Below are 21781 nucleotides of genomic sequence, written 5' to 3' on the forward strand. Positions count from 1 at the left end.
CAGCTGTCGGCCAATCGCGTCGCGGCGTTTATTCCTAGGCGAACATGCGCCAATCGCGGCGCGTTTTCAGGCAGAAGACGGACTCGGTGTCACAGTGAGTGACGGGAGAACCATTTCATTCAAAATACAGCGCAGTCATTGAAACATTCTTATTATCTCGACACGGTTAAAACTGGAGGGGAGCAACCAACAACCCAGTGGTTACATAGACACAAGCGGGATTTATATATAACAACGGTGTAATCCCTTCAGACCGCTGTGGTCATTTTATTATCGTCTCCAGGGGATAGCTTATATCTCTGTTTGAGATATGTAAAACATAACACAAAAACATAAGCGTCTTAAGAGTTGACTGGTGAATTATTATTCATTTTGCTCTGTTTCTGTTCAAGCCCGAGAGGCTCGTTTGACAAAAATGGGACTGTTTTGATTTCTCGACATCTGTGGGAGACTCAAACTCCTCCAGAAAAATAAGCGGGAGTTTTGGTTTCTGTGAGATTGATAGCACAAACAAATCAACGTAAGATGACTGTAAATGAAGACTATAGATCATAGTATGTTTTCGGTGTTAAAAACGATTTTTACACTTATTATTTAAAATAAAAAAGCAAAGGAAATCACCTTTTTAAAAGAGCAAAACACTAAAATAAAGGCAGCCATGATGACGTTTTTGAGAAAGTACTGTGTGCATTTATTGAATTTTAGGTCTCTGCATTATACATTTGAACAACCTTGAAATAGTATAAATAGCTCTACAGCATTGTAAAAGATGGGGATTTTAGTCCGACTTTGTTCTTATTTACAGAAGACATTTTTAAGAAGCACGGGGGAGAAATGCAAGATTATTAGTTTCGTCTTAATATCAAACAACCCTTTTACTCAGTATTGCGCATATACTTTAAATATTACCAGAGTATAGTGACAAGAATCTAGGTAAATCTCACTTTATGAGCACATCCACTCACTCACAACTTTGTCTCAGACAGCACAACCAGTTTTACTAAACCCACAGACCTCGAATTACACACAGCCTATAAGAGTAGTTTAAAGAACAGATTTAAAGTATGTGCTTGCTTCATAAAGTATTTCTTCTAGGATTTGTACAGACACTTTTTGCTACATCATATCTCTCATGTTTAAAAGAGTATTGCCCCTGCCCTTCACCCCCTTTTCCCAGTTATATTCCAAAGTCAGAGAAACAATGAAGGGATACGAAAGAGCTTTTTGTCCTCCCCCTCTCTTCAGAGTACTGCGTGGGGTTAGTTTCACTAGATTCACACTGTCTGATGGAAACACATTTAAATGTGCAAACATGTATCAAACTTGGATTCCCAAAATGAAACTTTTACCCTTTCACAGAAAAATCAAAGCTATGCTCTGATATGAAACTCATCATGCATTTAGTGTGATGCTAAATAAAAGCCCATTCATTATCACCCATAAAAATCAATAGTTTAGAGCAGCAATCCCCCCCACCCACCCCCCACAGTGCCACTGAGTGAATCACTGATAAACCTACCCAGGAAATCCAGCTAGGTGTGCCCCAGTGATTATTTGTGTGCTAAAGAACAGCTTTGTTTAAATGTATGAGATGAGCTTTCTTTTGTCTCTTTAAGTACCCCACTTACATCCCCTGGTTTCCTATACATGCACACACACAGACACACACACAGACACACACACACACACACACACACACACACACACACACACACACACACACAGTCATCAGCAGGCTGGAAAAAGTCTTGACTCTCAGTTTGAAACAGATCACAGAACAACTTTCTCTGTGTTCCTGGCCTCCTCCCCTTAGTGCGCCGGAGATACCACATTTGTGTTTTATCTGCATTCAAGTCCTATGGTTTTGTGCAAGCAAGCAATATGTGGGGGAAAAATATGAAGAAAAGAAAATGATACATGAAATTCTGTAACATATTACATAATTATTAGGTATTGTAAAACATGGCAGTGAGTGCATAGAGTGAAGACACTGTCATCTTGTCGTTGATACATATATATCCACTAGAAGCCGCCCTGCTTACACATAGAAGAGACATCTATGCTTATTTTAGGAGAAGATTTCGTCAGACGAGTTCTTCCAGACAGTCAGAAATTAAATCAAGCCAACCACCAAGTTTGAGTCACACTGTAGGCCTCAGATGTTAACGACCCTATTCACCCCCAGTCAAACGGAAGGGGGTATACTGACAGCCATCACGGAGCCAACTATTGACACCTTTGTGCCATTTTTCTGGCTGAGAGACATCCCCAGCAGGCAAACACAACAGCGAAAGAATGGTGAGCAATCAAGGGTAAGAAGTGGTGCTTACTTGGTATTTCCAATTCAAATTATGTACTTCTGGTTCACAGCAGGTGAGAAACAGACACTGCAACAGCTAAGGCCAGTGGCAAGTAATTAGGAGAGGACAGTTGGAGTTTGTTTGCTTATCAACTGAAAGTGGAAGACAGGCAAATGACAGTGGTTGATCTAAGGCATGTCAGGGGTGACTCGCTGGTTCGGTATGCTACTCGCAGTGTAAAAATCTAAAGTGAGGGGATATGTGCAATCAAAGCGATGTGTCCCCTTCATGCAAATTATGCAATGCCAGCTATGTAATTTCACTGTAAACACATGGCAGAGACATCATATGTTTTCTTGAGTGAAAAAAAAAAAATCAGCCCCTGCTGCTGCAGACTTCAGAAACGATGCTTTTCAAAATGCAAACTCCTAAGTTCATGAACCAAACGGAGAGGTTTGATCCACAAGTGATGGCCGGTTCTGCTGTCAAACACGGACTTATCAAAATCTTTAAATCTATATGTTGCTATGGCTACAGTGTACTTAATCTATTTTCACAGTCGACTGTTGAGTTCCTTGAAGCTGACATTTAAATACACAAGATGAATTTAAAACAGTGAATTCATCTTTGGCTTACGCAGTCTTCAGTGGAAAGAAAAAAAAAGCAACTGAATAAATGATGAAAACACAATCACTAATGTATGTAATGCTTTAATAAGAAAGTCTTCTTTAAATAAAAATAAGTGCAGGTATTTTGGGTGCTCCTCTGATGGGGGGGGAGATAATGTAACAATGAACTTTGATTTCGTTATTTTGTTGAGTGATGGGAAGCAAAATAAAATCAAAAAACACTTCTGGAAACACGAAACCTGCTCACTGTGCCTGCTGCATGAAGCCTAGATGAAAGCACTTAAAGAAGTCAAATATTTATGTATCTGCAGTTACAGCACAAACAGAAAATGCTAAGCTAGTGGAAAAGAGAAGGCAAAAGACACCAGGAGGAGTGAAAGATTTCATCCCAACAACAGGAATAAATATTCGGTATATAGTTCCCCGTGTCATTCTGTCGGGTAAACATTACCCCTCAAAAGTTTCAGGTAATTTTGCAAAACTCCCACTTCACATCTGTGAAAACATGTATAAAACTAAAAATGACCAATCAAAATATACCCAAACTTGAGCTGGTACACTGGACTTCTAAGACAAGTCCGAAATTAATCAGACTTATAACATTCAAACACAAAAACTAATTCATGAATGCAAGCAAATAACAGTAATTAGGGATCTTCATTAAAAAAAAAAAAATCTCTTTTGCAAAACAACAACTTTGATAATTCATGGTTACCAACAATAATTATATTTAGAATTAAACACATCATTTTTACTAAAGAGCGTGCGCATGCCGGTGGATTAACCATTAGACAAACATTAAAAAAAGAATTTTGTAATTGCCAATACTGGTAATTTAGGGCAGCTGCAGGATAAACCTTACGCTGCGTATAAAGTAAAGGTTTACAAAAATGTTGCAAATCAAAATGTATTAATCAATCATTACTGGAATCTATATCAAGGGATCAATCCTGTGCTCCAGTGGCAGATTACATCAGCAAGTGCAAGTTAGTTACCTAACTTCTATCTATGCATGACAGCTATCTCGATAAAGTCTTGTGGCTCACACACAGTTCAGAAAGAAAGAGTGCACCAGGAAAGATGTTCCCTGTCAAAGATTCTGGTAACTTATCGATAATAATATAATTATAACCCTCATTGTGTTTCTGGTAATTATCTCCTATATTATATCAGATTAATGACATTTTATTTAGCTTGGATTTTTCCACATTTGTGAAAAACGTTTCTCAGATATATTCCACATCTTTAAATTATACCAAAAATATCAGTTATAGTGCTGCTAGCCTGACAACATGACTATAAATAGATTTTTTTTTTCACTGATTTTGCTGAGAGCTGCATGGTTCACTTGGGGAGAAAAAAACTGACACTCTAGGTCTTTAGATGCAGAGTGCTGACTCGTGCTTCTCAGGCAGACTGCTCTAACTTAACACGAGAAGCGAACATGGTACTGGTAATGCAAGCAGTGCGCTCCTGACCTATTTGATAATGTTATGAAAACTGTATCGCTGATTAAAAATATTGGATAGTTAAGAGCCTGATAGATCAGCCTTTATGGGTTTTAGAGTAGTCTCAAAACGCTCTTAAAAAAGGGAACTACCTATTACATGCCTGAAAAGTTAAACAGTGTGTACTGTTCTTTTCAGAAACCAACATGATTTGGCTCTTATGGGAACCATTTCATAAAGCTGCCAATAGAAGACTAGAAACTCTGATTTATGACTGATTTACATCTCCTAGTGCAATGATCTACAGGGTTTTATCTCATTCTTTCTGTTCTCTTTAGAGCTGGTTTGCACTTCTCTGAGTAGTAAAAAAAACATTGTATGAATCAATAAATGTTTTTATTAAGTGACAATATCTGGACCTGCTTCAGCTATTTCCAATTACCTTTTATTTTGACTGTTTGTTTTTCAGTTATTTTCCCAGGGGTGATTCTCTTATTTCAATTTACCGGTAATTTCTATTCTTTGAAAATGTTTAGGTTTAGTGTCCATTTAAATGAATATTATATGGACTGTATAAGTAAAAGACAAGATTTAGGAAAATCAGTCCAGGTATTACAATAAAATCACATAACTTTTTGAAAGCAGCTGGTTCACAGTGTCCAGAGATCCTGAGTTTCAAACACATCAAAGCCTCTTCTTGACATAACTAACAGATATCTCCTCTATATATTTATGTCTATATATTTATTAGTGTTCCAAGTTCACAAAATTGTTTCAGTTATAGTCTTAAATTTCCCCCAGTGTTTGTTTTAATTTTAGTTATCTAAAAATGTCTTTTTAAACATCTAATCCACAGTGAAAGAAACAACATTAAATGTAATGGCATGTAATGTAATGGCTTCTGTTAATGGCACAAGTTTTGTCAGCTATGTTAACATAACTGAAAGAGGTTTCCTAATAATTATTCTTTTAATATGACAAACTGGTATTAGGGATCATGCCATTAGAACACAGGAGTGAAGGTATGTATGCCTGAAATGTTGGTCATTTTAATTAATTGCTGCCAATTATAACATTTCTGCTGGTCAGTGCTACATTAGCTTAAAACAAGTTAGCTTCTCTTCACAAAACAAAGAAAACAAAAACATTTCAAAAAACCCCAAACTTTCGAGCGGTAGTGCGTATCCTAAAATGTCCTCAAGCTTTGCCTGATTATTGGGATGCGTTCTCATTCAAAATCCATTCAGACACTAAACCTAAAGTTTGTTAAAAAACATCTTTGACACAATCGACTCTGTAGGACATACGCAAGAGGTAACTGCTAACTATACAAATACCCCTTTAAACCTGACTTTCAGTTTCATCACACCAAAACTATTCGTAATAACCTGATCTAAACTGATTTTTATATAACTCAAATGATGAAGAAAGTTAACAAACAAATAAATAGGAGGAAGACACACAGAGGTGAGTTTGTGGTATGTGTGCAGTGTCTGTGATGGCCACAAGGCGGTGTTGTGCAAAAGCTACAAGATGGCCAATGGTCTGGGAAGAAAGCAGGACGATGGGAGACAGAAAAGCATAAACGCTTGCCTTCTGTCTGCTTAAAATATCTTATAGCCGAGATACAGGAACATTTAAAACAGTCTTCATATAGATTCTTTAGGATATAATTGTCATTATAACAATACCTTCATTAACAATTTTTTATGATGATATCAAGAACAGTAACAAGAAAAGATAAAGTTCATCAGCTGAGGTTTTCAATGGCAAGACTCAAATGAGGAGTCTCCTGCTTCAAAGTCCGTTGGGTCCGAGAAATATTCAATGACTTGTTTGCTCATTTGAAGTCACCAGGACCAGCCTATTATTGTATGAATGTGTCAAAACCCTCCAAACTCAGGAATTTCCCACTCTTTTCCCTCCACCCGTACCCATCTTCACTGAGATGGCTCATTTACATTGCAAAAGCTTCCTCTCCTTTCTCCAGGTGTTTAACTGACACTTAACTGTCCTTTGTTCCAACCCAACGGCCCTCTCTCACAGTTTCTTTCAGAGACGAGTCTGGGCCTCAGGGACGTAAATTTCGATGCTGTCTGCGCTCTCTGTGGCCGAGTTCTGGCGAAACGAGGCAGCCTTCTTAGCAGCCAGCAGACGCTTGCGAGCCTCTTGTCGCTGTTTCTCTGCCGAGCTCAAGGAAGAGTTGGATGAAGAGTCGGCACTCTTCTCGCGGCCCAGCGGTGGTCGTACCTTACCAGGCTTCTTTGACGCCGCCTTCTCCTCGTCCTGTCGTGTTGGGAGTGACAGAAAGTGACAGAGAGGGAAGAGTAATGTGTGAAAAGAGGAGATAAGGGGGGAAAAAAGACAGATATCATCCAGTGAGAAAATGTAATCAAGAAACATCAAGGTCCTTTATCAGTTTAGACAGGTTCTGCAGACAGGACTTTGACAAGACATTACAACAGGGCTAATTCTCTTCAATTAAGATTGAAATAACAGTGATTTTACATGATAAACAGAGACACTGACAGTACAGACAACTAAAAACAGACACTGAGGAAAAAAAGACTAAACAGTCATTTGAATATCAATTTTCAAAGACATGAAATGGTAACATGAACTGATGGGGAGTTTACATTAAGTTTAAATTATAAGGCTCACAAGACACACTCGATGCACGTATACTGACAAGCAACAGAAGCAAAAGCACCTCAGCGACAGGTAAAACAGCCACTGACATAAAAAATGCAGGCACAGAGACACATATACACACAGTTACACACAATCAACAAAGGACACACAAGCACACAGACTTTTAAATAACAAAAGCCAGAATTCTTTCACATGAACCAGCGCATCTCAGCCATGCTTCGCTGCAACACACAGATCAGAAAAATGACACATGCATGCTCAAAGTAGGGCTTCATACATAAAAACACACAAGCGTCAGCCCTCTTTGAGATGTTTTAATTTTTCCATGCATGCCTACAGGGATCACTCTGGCCCCTTTGGACAGGGAGGCCTTGTAAGAGTTCATCCCACGAAGGGGATGCGGGGTAAAAGAAGAGTGGGAGCAATGGTAGTGGTGGTGGGAGGAGAGAGGCCGGTTTCGGCGGCTTTCCTACCCCAGCCAGGGCACTGGGCAGCAGGGGTGGGAAGTACCTTCCGCTCAGAATTTGACTGGGCAGCTGCAGATGTCACGGGCTGCCAGTCACTGGACTTGAGATGGTAAAGCTCATCAAATTTGAGGCTGATGTCTTCAATGGATAGCTGAAGGAGGTCCCAAAAACCAGCCAGGTCCTGGGCTGTAGGGCGTGGGTTGGCATTTGTATTCTAACCAGAAGAGAGATGAAAATGATTGAGGAGTAAGAATACAATACATGTAATCTACACTGTAATGAATATTACAATGAGAAAAGAATCATGAGATATAAAAGCTGACTGCAGTAAAGCTTAAGTGTACAAAGTGTTACACTGCTGATGAAACCTTGTTAAAAATAAAACTTTTTTTATTTTTTTATTTTTATTACTACCCTTAAGCCCAAACAATTTAACTTCTTTTTGGAGTTTGGAGTTTTTGTCCAGAATGTGAATCAAACTCATTCTGGTTATGGGTTAGTTTGTTTTCCTGCTATCACGGTGTAGCCTTTAAAGCTCCAAAAAAGAAGCCATGGATTCTGACAAATTTGCCTGTTTTCAGCCTTTTCAGTGTACCAGAGAAGTCTTGTCCAGGAATATGATGCATGTGTGAAAATGGAAAACAAATTTTATATGAAAAATAAATAAATAAATATAAAATTAACCACTGAAAATGTAAAAGTTGGCTAAATCTATTTGAAATGATCTTGGCAAGTAAAAGGGCGGTATCTATGTCCATGATGTGCCATCATCTTGGTGGAATGGTTTCTTTACATCACACTCAGTCTGTCACTGGAACCTCAGGACCTCAGTGTATTGTAGTTTCACCACAGCTGGAACCACCACTGTCCATGGAAGCCTTCAGCTGTTTGACTAGAAAGTAGACAGCACTGACTGTAGGTTTGGTTTTAAAATGAGCACTGTTTCTTACCCGGAAAGCTTATTTGGTTGCTCCTTTTTCTTTTCTTTGAACTATAACAGACCCGTCCCCTTTTTTTGGCTTTAAACCAACCTCCTTTGAGGCTTGAAAGAATTGCTGCTAATATGTGTTTAGCTGAATTACAACAATGCTATTTACAGTTTAGATTGGGAGTCATATGTAGACAATGCAGATTCTAAGATCATCAGCTCAAACAACCATATGCAAGTTATTCAAATGTGTCGCCAATTTGACAAGGTCTGGAAGAAGACCCAAACCGGCACCCTCAGACAACAGGAAATGGGTTAGGATGTTGAGGAACAAACCAGGGGCCTCCATTATTTTATAATGCAAATGTGTGCCTGTTGTGTGTATTGTTCTGCTGATTAAGCCGCTGCCTCTCTTGGCCAACACACGATCACAAAAGGTATTTTAGTTCTCAAGAGTTTTATCTTCTTATTAAATTTTAAAAAGAAAAAGAAGAAAAATATCAATGGAGGAGGACAAAAGCTGCATAATAGCACTGCCTACTTTGACCAGCAAGAGTTATGGCATAGAAAAGCTGTTGTTTTCATATTTAGCACTAGAGGGAGCTACATCACAGCTTAACTCTTTTTGTTTAGCTGGAGGGACTACTGTCGCAGCACGGTTTAGTCATTTCAATAACATCATACATTTCCAACTCCCAAGTTGATAAATTCAGTACTTTGATCTAGAAAGCAACCACTCATCATCTAGTGTCAAATCAAACTGTTCCCTCTATGATTATTCTGCCGATTAAACCTGCAGATACTGCCCGATATGAAGTAAAGGCTGCACTGAGATCTTTTACTCTCACACAGCCACTGCTTGTAATGCTTGGGGAAGGCTGGCTTTTAGATTGTGCCTTCTTTTTCTGTGCACTACATTTATGCAGCTTTATATCACTGCTGTGATCTATATTCATATATTCTAGATAAACCGCATAGTCGCTCTTTATTTCTTACTTTGCAGCATTTGTTGTAAAGTCTGCGGCATATAGCCATTTTCACTAAAACAAGGGCTTATTTCTTTATTTTAAGCTCCTTTTCTTTTGTGTGGGTTGATCCCAATGACTTGTTGTGTGTAGGCCTAATATGCTGTATATCAGATTAGTTGTCATATGTGTGATAGCTTTTGTAATCATCAAAGCAAGCAGCTCTTGCTGTGGACACACAAAAAAAACCCAAATTCCCAAATTGGTAACGGGTACAAGAAACTAGCTGGGACTTTCAGTCTCGTGAGCGAGCCTGCAAAGTGGAATCATCACAGAAAGGCGATATACACACCAAGTTTTGTTCACACAGTCCCCGGAACTGCTGAAACTTCTGAGACATTAGGAGTTGGGCACTTCCTACTGCACTGCGAATCTTCCCCAGCACTACAGTGAGAGAAAGAAAAAAAAAATGTAACAATCATTGAAGATTTTCTCCTTTCTTTCTTTCTTTCTTTCTTTCTTTCTTTCTTTCTTTCTACCTCCTAAAGTAGAGACAGAAATCATAGTGGCACTTTACACACTGACCTGCATACAGTTGGTCTCACTGGGTAAACACTTGCTGTTTTTTTTCTTTGGTGCAGAACATTATCATACAAAGCAAAACTTTAGGGTCTAGACGTAGGTGTAGGAAACAGTGAATCTAACAGACTCCACAGGATGTCATGAAGGGGATTACAGTGTATTGGACATTGTGATCCTATTTAAAGGAATGTAAGCCTATATAGATACCCCAGCCCTCTGTCTGTCACTTGTTACTATGCTAGTCTTTTCCTTTGTCAAAATCAGGACAAACATCTGTCCTGACAAAATTGCGGCTTCTATTCAATCACTGCATTTCAAATGTATTATACCATTTATGATTATAGTGTTATGTCGCCTTGGTCTGGAAAACAGCTCGACATCAGATGTAATCCTGAATATTTTACTGTAAAAAGCCCATTTGCGCGCACACACACACACACACACACACACACGCACACGCACACGCACACACGCGCACACGCACACGCACACGCACGCACACCTGAGTATATGCAGTCAAATATAGGAAAGGGCCTTGTCTGAATATTGACCACCTACAGCCCTGCTTGTGTGTACTGTGTGTATTTGCTCTATGCCACAGGCTGATGTGGAGGCATTAATCTAATCTGGGGGTTTAATCAGGTCCAGACTAGATTTGTGTAATTCTGGAGATTAGAGGCCCGTTTGTGAGCGGTAACCCCAGGTATTACCGCCTCATCCCTGCCATGCTGTGCAACTCTGATAAGAGTGAGAAGAGGCCTTGAGGCGAGACCCTATAAACGGAGCTCCAGACCAAGTGCCGGAGCGAGACAACAACAGACGTTTGGAAGATTTCGGCTTGAGCTGAAGCGCTTCGGTAGTGATTTGACATTTAGCCTTGCCGTGCTTTTTCTGGAACTTTCTGGTTTAAATCATGGCTATGTCAACCATAGATAGAAAGTTTCAAATTTTAAATGAAAAAAAAAAGTGTTTTAATTGTGTGATTGTATCTCTAGCTTATAATGAAAAACATCCCTATGCAGTAACACATATGCAACCACATTATCTGTAAAAAAACTATAAAGAACAAACATGTTTTACTTAAATTTTTTTTAAGTATGAAAAAGCTACTCCTGATCACAGTTAGCAACTTAGCCTGCTATGAAAGCCCTAATCACCTCTGCACCAGGGTCTGCTGAGCTGTAAAGTGGACTCAACTACATGTGCTGCAGACTCTCCTGCTGACTCTTGTAAATACTAGAGTAAGAGCGCATCCTACTGGACAAACTATGTCATAACAGAGTTTTTCAGATAAGAGGTGAAATGTCTTTAATAAACTCAAAAAAGTCGAGTTTTTTCTTTTCAAGCTCTTTCTAAGCTACTTAAATAACGATGACCAGGACGAGAACCGACACAGACATATGCCATGACACAATTATCCTAAATATCTTCTTTGGAATATGCCATCCATTCATTCAACTTAGGGCAGTGGAGAGGACAGGTCACCAGCCCATCACAGAGCTAACCTGGAGAAACTGACCGTTTAGGGTTTATGTGACCGATAAAACTATGGCCACCATAGCTCAGTCTATGATTCTAGGAGTGTGGGAGGAAACCAGAGCAATCGCAGGGTTATGATTTTTTCAGGAGTGTGTCCTGATTGATTTACGTATGAATTTTATAACAATTTCCTTTATGTTACTGCACACAAAACTATCCCCGGTAGTGCAATGAACTTGTGAATTTGGTTTATGGTCACGAGGTTTAATTAGTTCATGTTTATTTCTGAGAAATTTTGCTTTTCTTCCTGTAATTTTGCCATTGTGGTACACAATAATACCCAGGAGTCATAGGCTCTGCTGTGAATTTAACACTCTCTGTTCCAGACAATAACAAAATGTGTCACCACAACCAAAACCATATCCGAAACAACACAACGTAAACTGATTTCTGCTTTTCCTATTCTGCAACCTTCTCCAGCTGGCAGAGGTACTTAAACAATGAGAAAACTGTGTTACAGTGAGCACCCTGCCATCCTTACCCTCTTCTGAGAGCTGGTTATCTTTGGTTTCCTGTTCCATCTGCTGGCACCAGCCTTCCATGCGTCCCATCTCGGCCTGCAGCAGCTTCAAGAACCACTGGCCGTCCCTCCGACACAGCGTTCCCCCTCCTCCGCTCTGAGGGACACTGCTGTTATTCCCGCTGTCCAGCCAGGGGTCTGGCGGTGGAAGAGAAGAGGGGTCCAACGCTGGGTCCAGACTTTCCGAGAAAGAGGAAGAGCTGCTTCTTGTGGTGGAGCGGTTGAGAATCTGCCTGGGAGGTGGAGGTGAAGAGGTGGGGTCGGCGCTGTCTAAAGAGTCTCGTCCAGGAGGGGAGCTCATGGACTGACTGGCACAATTGACCATGACTTTCTTCTCAGTGGGTTTGGCATTAATTACATGGGAGATGATAGAGATGTCCTGCGTGTCTGAGTCTGTTTCGTGTTTTGAGGCCATGCTGCTGGAGTGACTGAGCCTGAAAAAAAGTATTTGACACTGTGATAAATTTGCTTTTTTTCATAATTAGAAGAACATTGTGAGATTTTATGTGCACAACATTAACAAAGAAAACCTGTTTACTCCTTACTGAAACAAACAGGTCTTTCTTAGTTTAAACAGTGAGCCAATTCCACTGGGCAATGTAGACATTATAGATACAGAGGATCTAATGGAGTCTGGGCCTTGCATACATTATGATGCACTCAGACCAGCATCAAATGATTTGTGAGGATTGGAACGCTAGCTTCTTGTTTTTCTAAGGCTGATTAGATATGATGGATGCAATGACTGAGCATTACTGTTATCAGTCAGAAAATGAACATAAGGTTTGCGTTCAGTCAAATAATGAAACATTATAAAGAAGAGGGAGAAAAAACCCCTGAAGAATGACAGAATCATTGCACCAAAACTGACATAACAGAGTCACATAGCACAAACCAGCAAAATACAAACAAGTCACAGAATGCACTGCACCAAACAAATGAATCTTAACCACACATTAAACAGAGACATATTTAAAGTTTCCCGTGGTGCGTAGCCAAAACTAGCTGCCAGAGACAGACGTGCATTTGCCCTGTTCTCTGTTATCTTGATTATATTCAAGCACTTTGCAAAAGACTGTAAGGAGACAAGAAAGCAGACAGTCACTTACTATACAAGATACCTGATTGTATACACGCCTAATAAATGCGTAAAACACTCAATCTGCACTTTCCAGACTGTCTGCAGCACTTGAATATAATCTGTAGAAACAGTGTGAGTCATCACCCTGTGGCAAGTTTAAATTGTGTGCACATTTCACATTTAACTGCATTATGCATGTTCACAGTGCAACACTTCAAGACTATTTTCACATTTACTTGCTACAAGTTGAGTTCAAAAGACAGACTTTGGCAAACTAAGATAATTTTGGTCTGCTGCACAACTATCACTCACAGAAAGTAATGAATGAGGAGCCTTACAACCAGCAGTTAAACTTTTCAATTAAGACAAAAAGTAGCTTCATATTTGACAATTTGAATTCAATGTAGGAGGCTTTTAAGAATTTCTACGCGAGTAATTAATCCCCCCCATTACATTACACATGATTAATATTTTTGTTTATTTGAACATGCCCGGAGGGGATCTTTGAGTAGTTAATTCATTAAAGGAATATGGTTCAATGTTGAAAACACAACACACAAAGACAATGAGGGTGTTTTAACATCTACAAAGCTCCTGGAAAGGGAAAGAACAGTCAGAGGAGTATGTGTGGCTATAATATAAATTCCTCACGTTGTTAAAAGGACAGGAAGAGGACTTACTGCCACCCGTCCTCCACCTGTACTCCAATTGATTGAAATCTGGTCAGGGGAGGAGTCTCTTCTCGTGCAACTTCCTGAATACAGTCCACCTGAAAAGTAAGGAACAATGACACAAACAAAAATATAGTCTAGGTATTGTCAAAACTACGATCACGAATCAATTAATATGGCACCGAGCAATGGCTACTAGCTGGCATTCCAGAGTGACAAAACACAACATTAGTGGAAAAACTGAAAAGAAAAAAACCTGTATAATTTATGCTTGGTTTCAATACAATGCCGAAACCAAAGGTTGTTCTAAACAAGTCATTGAAAATGGATAAAATATTTCCGCTTCAGAACAGAAAGTGAGAAGAGGGTGAAGCAAAAATATGTGGTTTGGCTTCAATACCACAGAAAAAAAATAAAAATAAAAAGATGGCTCTCGCCAGGTGTAATGAGAAAGCGAGAGTCACAGTAATGAGACCTTTAACTTCCAGGCATACTTTTAGGTTTGATGGGAAACACTTAGACAGAGATCATGAACAAAATTAGCTTTTTCCTGGATTCAAGCTCAGCAGGCAAAACGAGTTACACTTCAGCCAACGATGTGACTATTGGCACCGCTCTGTGTTAGATGTGTAGTTAACGTCTGATTTCTACACAACTGTGCAACAGTGGTACAGCCACCCCTGTCGTACCTGTATGCCAATGGAGGAAAGTTTCCGCCTGGGCACCGGGACTACTAGGGGCTCCTCTGCTGCAAGATTTCCTTTATTAAATCCCGATTTTAGGGGTTCGTGCTGGACTACAGAGTCACTTGTCTCAGTGGAAGCATTTGCAGTGGCGGGGGCAATTGGTTCTCTCGGGGTAGCAATAGGAGTGGGGATGATGTGCGGAGGGCGGGGAATGCCCCGGGCCAGGCTGTTGGCACGGGTGCTGTCAAGGCTGTCAGAAGAATTGCTTTGAGCGTGGCTAGATTGGCTGTTGACCTCTGACCTCCTGTCCTGCTGGTCCAAGTAGTTGTCCTGGGCCGATTCTGTGCTGCTCTGCACGGTCACTGAGATGTAGGGCTTGGAGGTTGTACGGGGTGGCACTGGTGGAGGAGCTGCTTTCTTACAGGTGGTTATGCACGTGGAGACTGAAGGAGAAAAGAGCAGAGAGGGAGAAATTAGAAGAGAAGGATTATAAATAAGAGTTTCAGTGAACTGGCCAGTGACTTCTAGGGATTGTGAACACAAAACAAGGAGGAATCAATGATAATAAAATGCACAAGTAGAACTGCAAACAGCTTACTGCATTACCCATTTGTTTATCAGGGTCGTTCTAAGAACTCGCTAATCACTTTTCTCAACATGTCCAAAGCAAAACTCTTCAGCTGCACATAAACACACAGAGACACTGTTGCATGAAAGCTGGAGCTCCAGCCGAACTGGGGAAGCATCCCATAAAGTGGAAAATCTAATCAGGCAGAAAATTGAACAAACTTATCATCCTATAAAGGTTGCTAAATTAAATCACACACACCCCGTGTGCTTCAAAGACTCAATCACAAGATAGGTGATGAAATCAGTAAACCAATTGCTGGCCATTTGACACTCAAAGCCAAATATGGTAGAACAGCTGAGGGAGATAGATTTATCTGCAGTGCTCACTAATGACAGTCCAAAAATGCCCTCCAGTCACAAAAGATAACGCAGAGAGAATGTATACACAAAAGGAGGGAGAAAAACCACTCAAATAAAGTCTGTGTAGTAAGAGATAACATGCAATTAACATTTTTACAACACCTTTACAAGTAAAATATTCTCTCTTTCCACCACCTTTAATAGTGCATTTATGCTTGTTGTTACAGCACGTTGAGTAATAAATGTCAATTTGGCAAGACACAAAAAAAGCAAGCAGCTGGGCTTTTCAAACATGGGATACATAAGCTTTTTGCAGTGACTCTGACACAGGTCACTTTTAATGTTCTGTCAGATACATCAGTGACAGTGGTGGAGAGCACCATTGCACTCGTGAGAAAATACTTTTTGCACCTATATTAATGAAAACTGTAAGCATTAACTCATTAAGTGTAACTATATATGTTAATATTGATCTCAGTAACTAAATCAATGTAAGCGTGTGTGTGCTGCATGTGATGCACTAGCTCCCTCCGTACCTCACACTGAGCGAGTTAGATTGCCGTGGCGAAAAGTAACCAGAGTGCCCAGTCAGACGCTCATCTAGCCTGACGCGTTCAGATGCCATCAGATCAATGGAAAGAAGCGCTCATCTGAAAGGGGCTCGCCTCTGTACGCTTTGACATGTTCAATGCTGCACCAACAAAACAAATATGCTAGCTGTGTGTTAATACTCCACCGCGTCGCAATGCTCCAGTTTCATGGTCACATGGCAGCGTACCATATACAGGGGTTAAAATTCTCAAGCCAAGCTCCTTATACTGGTAACAGTTTGTGTTAGTTTACATGAAATCCACACATGAGACCATCACGCAATATAAAAAGCAGATTTTCCAGCTCATACCAACGTCTGCCCTCTGCCCTATTAGACCACAATGATTCAATGCTAGCATGGCCATTCATTCAGTTTTCTTTCTAGCTTTCATTTCCCTCTGATTTATATTAGTAAAATCGGAAGAAGAATTTGTGATATAAATCTTTTTAAGAATAGAACATTTGGCCATTCTGGAGCTGCGTATAATCCAGTCATCAATCACAAGCTATATAGATGTTCAGTCAGGCTACAGATTCCCATTAAGATCATGTAAACACACTCACAGGCTTCTATAGTTAGTTTAAACACAAGGACTCTGTAGAAGAGACCACTAAAAATGTCGAATCTAAACAGGGAATGTTACTGTAGCACTGTAAACCCTTTGGTTGCTGTATAATCCCTCAAATAGATGATTTATTTGACATCACATGAGGAAAAAAAGAGGAATGAGTAAAAAAAAAAAAAAAAAAAACCATGGAAGAGAGTTAGCACTGAGAAGAGCCTTTGAAGTTGAGAGAAGAAACTTACCTTTTAAAGCCTGAACCATGAAATAATTGCCAGAAAATTCAATTTTTTTTTTAAAATGAGACTGTTTACTTTATTTTACTTTCTGATCAAATAAAATAAAATCAAGTAAATATTTGCATATATGAGTTTTAATTGGTATCAGATTTGTTACATCATTAAAAATGCGTTGTGATTTTTATTTTGTTTTTTCATATGGGGGGGGGGGAAGCACACTGATGATGTGAAAGTCTCAAAAAGTCACAAAAACTCAGGCATCAGATATAATATATAACGCATTAATATAAATTTAAACTTGGCCTATTTAACATTATAGTCAGGCTTAGCTTCACTACCACTTAATCAAAGTGTAAAACGTGGCACAACAGCAGGACATGATCACAGATTCCTATAGTCACGTGCTACATTTTACATTTTAGATTAGAAGAAACAACACAACAGCTTCTGGTGAACTCCATTCAACATTTTTTATGCTTCATCAGGTTTCACTGAAAGCTGCGGTCAAAATTCCAAGAAGGGTTTTTAAAAAGCCCTGCAGCAAACATGTGAGCTGCTCTGAATCACTAACAAAAGGGTCATTTGTTCAATCTGCTCCTTATCTTTACCTCCAAACACTCACATACACACACTCACAGCTCATCTGACCTCGTACATATTATTGAGTCAGTTTAATCTGATAAAGTGCGAGTCAATTTTGTCAATTTGCTGTCAGTTACCAGCCTGAAGTACTGGGCCGTCACTAGATCTAAGGTCCTTCTGGCAGTCCAAGATGTATGAATACAGGGAGTTCTTTTTCCAATCTAAAAAAAGTGCTGTTACTTTATTTAATAGCACAAAAAAGTCTGTATGGAGTAATTCAGGACTGTGAAGATAAACGTCTGGAAAAATCGAAAATACAATACTTCCTACTGACAGACTAATACCTGTCAACAGCCAAGAAGTCTCGCTTGTGACTGCTGCCCTTTGTCCCCGCTGTGACACTAAACAGCAATGCACTCAAGATGACATTCCAGAGAAGCCTGAACAATGACAGCATTAATAAACAGCGGACATGATACCCAGTCCACACCTAAACTGGCCCACCTCCAAACATAGAGCGTGTCTTCTTCCTTTCACAGACAGGAGTGCGAACATGCACACCCTTTTACACACCCTTTCCTAATAGGAAACATAAACTGACAATAAAGGATCCACTGGTGTTGCCAATATGGCGAAAGCCTGAATAGTCATAACAGTCATTATCGAGAACACGATTAATCAGCACAATTATTTGCTGACTTTTGCATAATCAGCCATTTGTAGAGCTTAACAAATATCAGATTTGAGTTTCCTCATCAGCCTTAAAAACTTGTAACGGTTCTTCTTGTTGACCTGATGCATCGATAGTTGATGCATTGAAACACACATTTCAAAGATGGAAGGCACCAACTCTGAGCTAGCCTAAAAGCTGACAAAACAAAAACTGTAAAGTGTGTGGCATCTTTCCACACAAACACTGTCAAACAAATGTCATTCAAGAAACGTCCACTTTAACATTCATCATAGCTATGCACGTCACTATCCACCAAGAATGACCAACATCCTCACTGATGCAGCTGAAAAGTCCACGTTTCCTCTCCTTTTTCTAACGCGAGTTAGACACTAGGCAGAGCACAGCGTGTGATGTGGTGCGCTGGCACTACTAATGCATCCCAGCGTGCGGGGTAACTGTCACCGTGACGAGGTGTTAGAGGGCATAGATAGTGTGCATGTCTGTGTTTGGACACCTGCCCCGCAGATCTCCAAGTGTCACATCACGCTTTCGTCATCTGACCAGAATTCACCCTCTTAACTCTTAATGCCGCCGAATCTGCTTTACTCACGTAACTGTCATAACTGACATCTGCCTCTGAGATTAGTCAGGAGATAAATCAGCAGAGCTGCGCACAACAAACGGGACACTCAAATACAATCAGTGTGTTGTCAAATAAATAACATTAATTCCAAAGACGGTATATTTTAGATGGGCAGTGGTAGGAAGGCCTTGTGTCGAACCTTGTGTCTACTTGACAAACTGTCAAACATTTTTTCCCGTGTCTTTTTGAGCACTGTCGCTGCCACAGTGTTCCCACGAGACTGCAGATTCCTCCAGATACAGATTAGCAATGGCATCCATAACCACACGAGTGACCCAACGGGTTTTTAACAAGTCTAGAGTTTACCCACACAATCCACTGTTGTTCATACAGCTTAATGAGCAAAGTGTAAAAAGTCAACTGTATGATAGCATAGAAAACAGATGTAGAAAGCCTGTTGCTATCAGAAAGAGTGCAGTGCAGAAACACATTAACAACAGAGGAACAGCAAGTAGCACATTCTCTCATCAGACTGTCTCCTGTACTTGCTTAGGTTAAAGATTTCAGCCACACAGGCATACACAGCTGTGGAAACAGAAACATCTTATTTTAAATCGTATAACAAAAGTGCAGCCAGCTCTTTCTAACCCTAAGCTTTTGTTCAGAACTGCAGAAAAGAGCTACAAAACAGACATGAAGCCAAAAACTGCTGCCTTTTAGTTACACAAAATAACCTTCAACAGGGATGCACTGAATTAAAAACATATAGTTGGTCTTTGGAGTAAAAAATTTAACAAAGGAGAGAGAGAAAAAAAGCAGGTTGCTGAAAAAATGTTTTGATATCTAGATTTTTTTTTAGATAATTTCAGCATTATGGTTGAAAGCAACATGTTGCATCAATTGTTGTTGTTGTTAAAAAAAATTAGATTCATCTTCAATTGAGACACAATAGCAGTGTGGGAAATAATTATTTCATCTGCTGCTCAATTTGTAGGTTTGCTCACTTACAATGAGGTTAACAGTCTCTATTAGTTATGGTAGTTTTCTCAACCAACAGTGTGGTGAAGTTATCCTGTACCCTTAAGAGAAAAATAGCTCTAAACGATGTTTCCATCTCCCTGCTTGACTGTGGGGATGGTGTTCGTTGGATCGCACTCTTTTCCTTCAAACACGACGGGTCAAGTTGGTGCCAAAGAGCTCGATTTTAGTTTCATCTGACCACAGCACTTTCTGCCAAATTTTCACTGAATTATTTAGATGTTCACTGTCAAACTTCTTGAGCAGGAGAAACTTATAGTACTACATTCCTATGTAGTATAGTGCGTTAGCGATGGTGTTCTTGGTGACTGAGGTCCTAACTATCTTCAGATCACTAACAAGCTCCTCTCATGTTTTTTTTTTGGCTGATCCACCATCTTTCTCATAATCATCTTCAACCTACGAGGAAAAATTTTGCATGATTGTGACCGATTTTATATTTCTTCCAGTTCTGAATAATCGCACGAGCAGTTGTCACGTTCTCATCAAGATTCTTGTTGATGGTCTTGCAGCTCATTCCAGCCTATTGCAGGTCTACAAGCGTTCCGTGACATTCTCTGACACCTCTTTGGTCTTGCCCACTTTGGCGGAAAGGTTGGAATGGAAGAAATTGATTCTGTTGACAGAAGTGCTTTGTACACAAAACAAGTTGAGATTAGTAGTATCTGTAATATACTGTAATTTGTTTGTCACGTGAGCATATAGACAAATTTTGGGAGCCAGAATTGTGGCTGCGTTGTAGGCGAACAAATACTTGTTTCATTCAATGACATGCAAGTCAGTTTGTAACTTTTATTTGATGTGTTTTTTCTGGATTTTTGGTTGATATTCTGTCTCTCTCCTTTAAAAATAAAACTACCATAAAAATTAGAGACTGTTCATTTCTTTGGAAGCGAGCTAACTTACAAATTCAGTACTGGATCAAATAATTATTTCCCCCACTGTATTGATAAGAATTTCTGTAAAAAGTAGGGCTCTGCCACACAAGACACTGGCCTGTGAAGGAAATTTCCATTGCCTCAGCAGAATGAGGCAGCCTTGTTACATTACCTTTTAGAAGGCTTTATTCTTTTCGTCCTTATCTGAGGCATGAAGATCAAGTATTACTCTGGAGTGCGTAAGCTTGAAGAATCTGTCTCGATCTATAACTAGGAGCCAGTAAATTTAGAGCATAGGTTATCTGAGTCATGCTGTGAACACAGATATGCTGAAGAATGATTTAAGCTGGTGTTTTTAATGTTTGGTTTTAATGCTACCTTCAGAGATAAACCTTTGCAGGTGGTTTGTGTGTTTTGACATTTATTTATTTATTTATTTAAAAAATCCTGGTTGCCCATTTTCAGCTTGATGTAGCTTGAGGACCACCTCTTTGGTGGTCTCAGTCAGTATTGTCCTGTTTTCATGTTTCATCCAAAAGAATTATTTCAACCAGTTTTCAGTATGATTGAAATTTAATTGACAGAGAACAAATTGGGATCAATAGAAAGACCAGGATGTCATCTTGACAGTAAAGTAGGACTCGTATAGATTGCATTCATGATGCTTGATGTAGCGGTCTTAGACTCATATCCCTAACAGAGGACAAAAAAAGAATTGCTGAGGTTTTAGGAGGATATAAATCAGTTTTAAAAACAATCCCAATTAATTAAACCTTAACTAAAGAATAAAGAATAAATCCCAAACTGAGAGAAAAGAAAAATAGGACATGTGTTACAGGACAAACAGCAATCTCCTTTCTCTAAATAGCTTTTTACTATTTGGTAGTTCCCACAAAGCCACCACTGTTTGAAGGGCATTTCCCACCATCGGGTTTGGAACATTTGATCAATTCGTTTTAGAAGCTTGAGTGAGTTAAAGTTCCCCCTCAGGGAGAATATTGCAATAGTAATTAAATAATTAAGCACACAACAAGGTAAAAACCAAAGCCTTAAGATACCAGCACACCAGCTATAATCCAGCATATAATCCATCATGTTAAAGGGTACACAACTTTACTAAAGAACATACTAATCTTCATCCCAAAATGCTTATTTAATAAACCAGGATGGAAAAAAGCTGAGGGCAATAAGGTTGGATCCAAACACAACCATGTTCTCAATAAAGACTGGAAAGAC

At 39.5% G+C, this 21781-nt stretch overlaps 1 protein-coding gene across 7 annotated transcripts in view; it reads right to left on the reverse strand.

The window, feature by feature from the left end:
• Positions 1-1665: 1665 nt before the first annotated feature.
• dlgap4b (discs, large (Drosophila) homolog-associated protein 4b) overlaps positions 1666-21781 on the reverse strand; it is a 116592-nt gene continuing 96476 nt past the window's right edge. For 6 of the 7 annotated variants that reach the window (XM_084927964.1, XM_084927968.1, XM_084927965.1 and 3 more), the window contains 6 exons: positions 14472-14911; positions 13792-13880; positions 11992-12464; positions 9742-9833; positions 7540-7710; positions 1666-6663 (listed from right to left, as the gene is read on the reverse strand). In XM_084927964.1, coding sequence (XP_084784090.1) covers positions 6430-6663; positions 7540-7710; positions 9742-9833; positions 11992-12464; positions 13792-13880; positions 14472-14911 — 1499 coding nt within the window. In that variant the 3' untranslated portion in view covers positions 1666-6429. Of the gene's footprint in view, positions 6664-7502; positions 7711-9741; positions 9834-11991; positions 12465-13791; positions 13881-14471; positions 14912-21781 lie in introns of all 7 variants that reach the window. The other variant, XM_084927967.1, reaches the window with a different exon arrangement.

This window comes from Perissodus microlepis, chromosome 5, assembly GCF_051167445.1.
Source record: "Perissodus microlepis isolate ML-2025 ecotype Zambia chromosome 5, ASM5116744v1, whole genome shotgun sequence".
Classification (NCBI taxonomy): Eukaryota; Metazoa; Chordata; class Actinopteri; order Cichliformes; family Cichlidae; genus Perissodus; species Perissodus microlepis.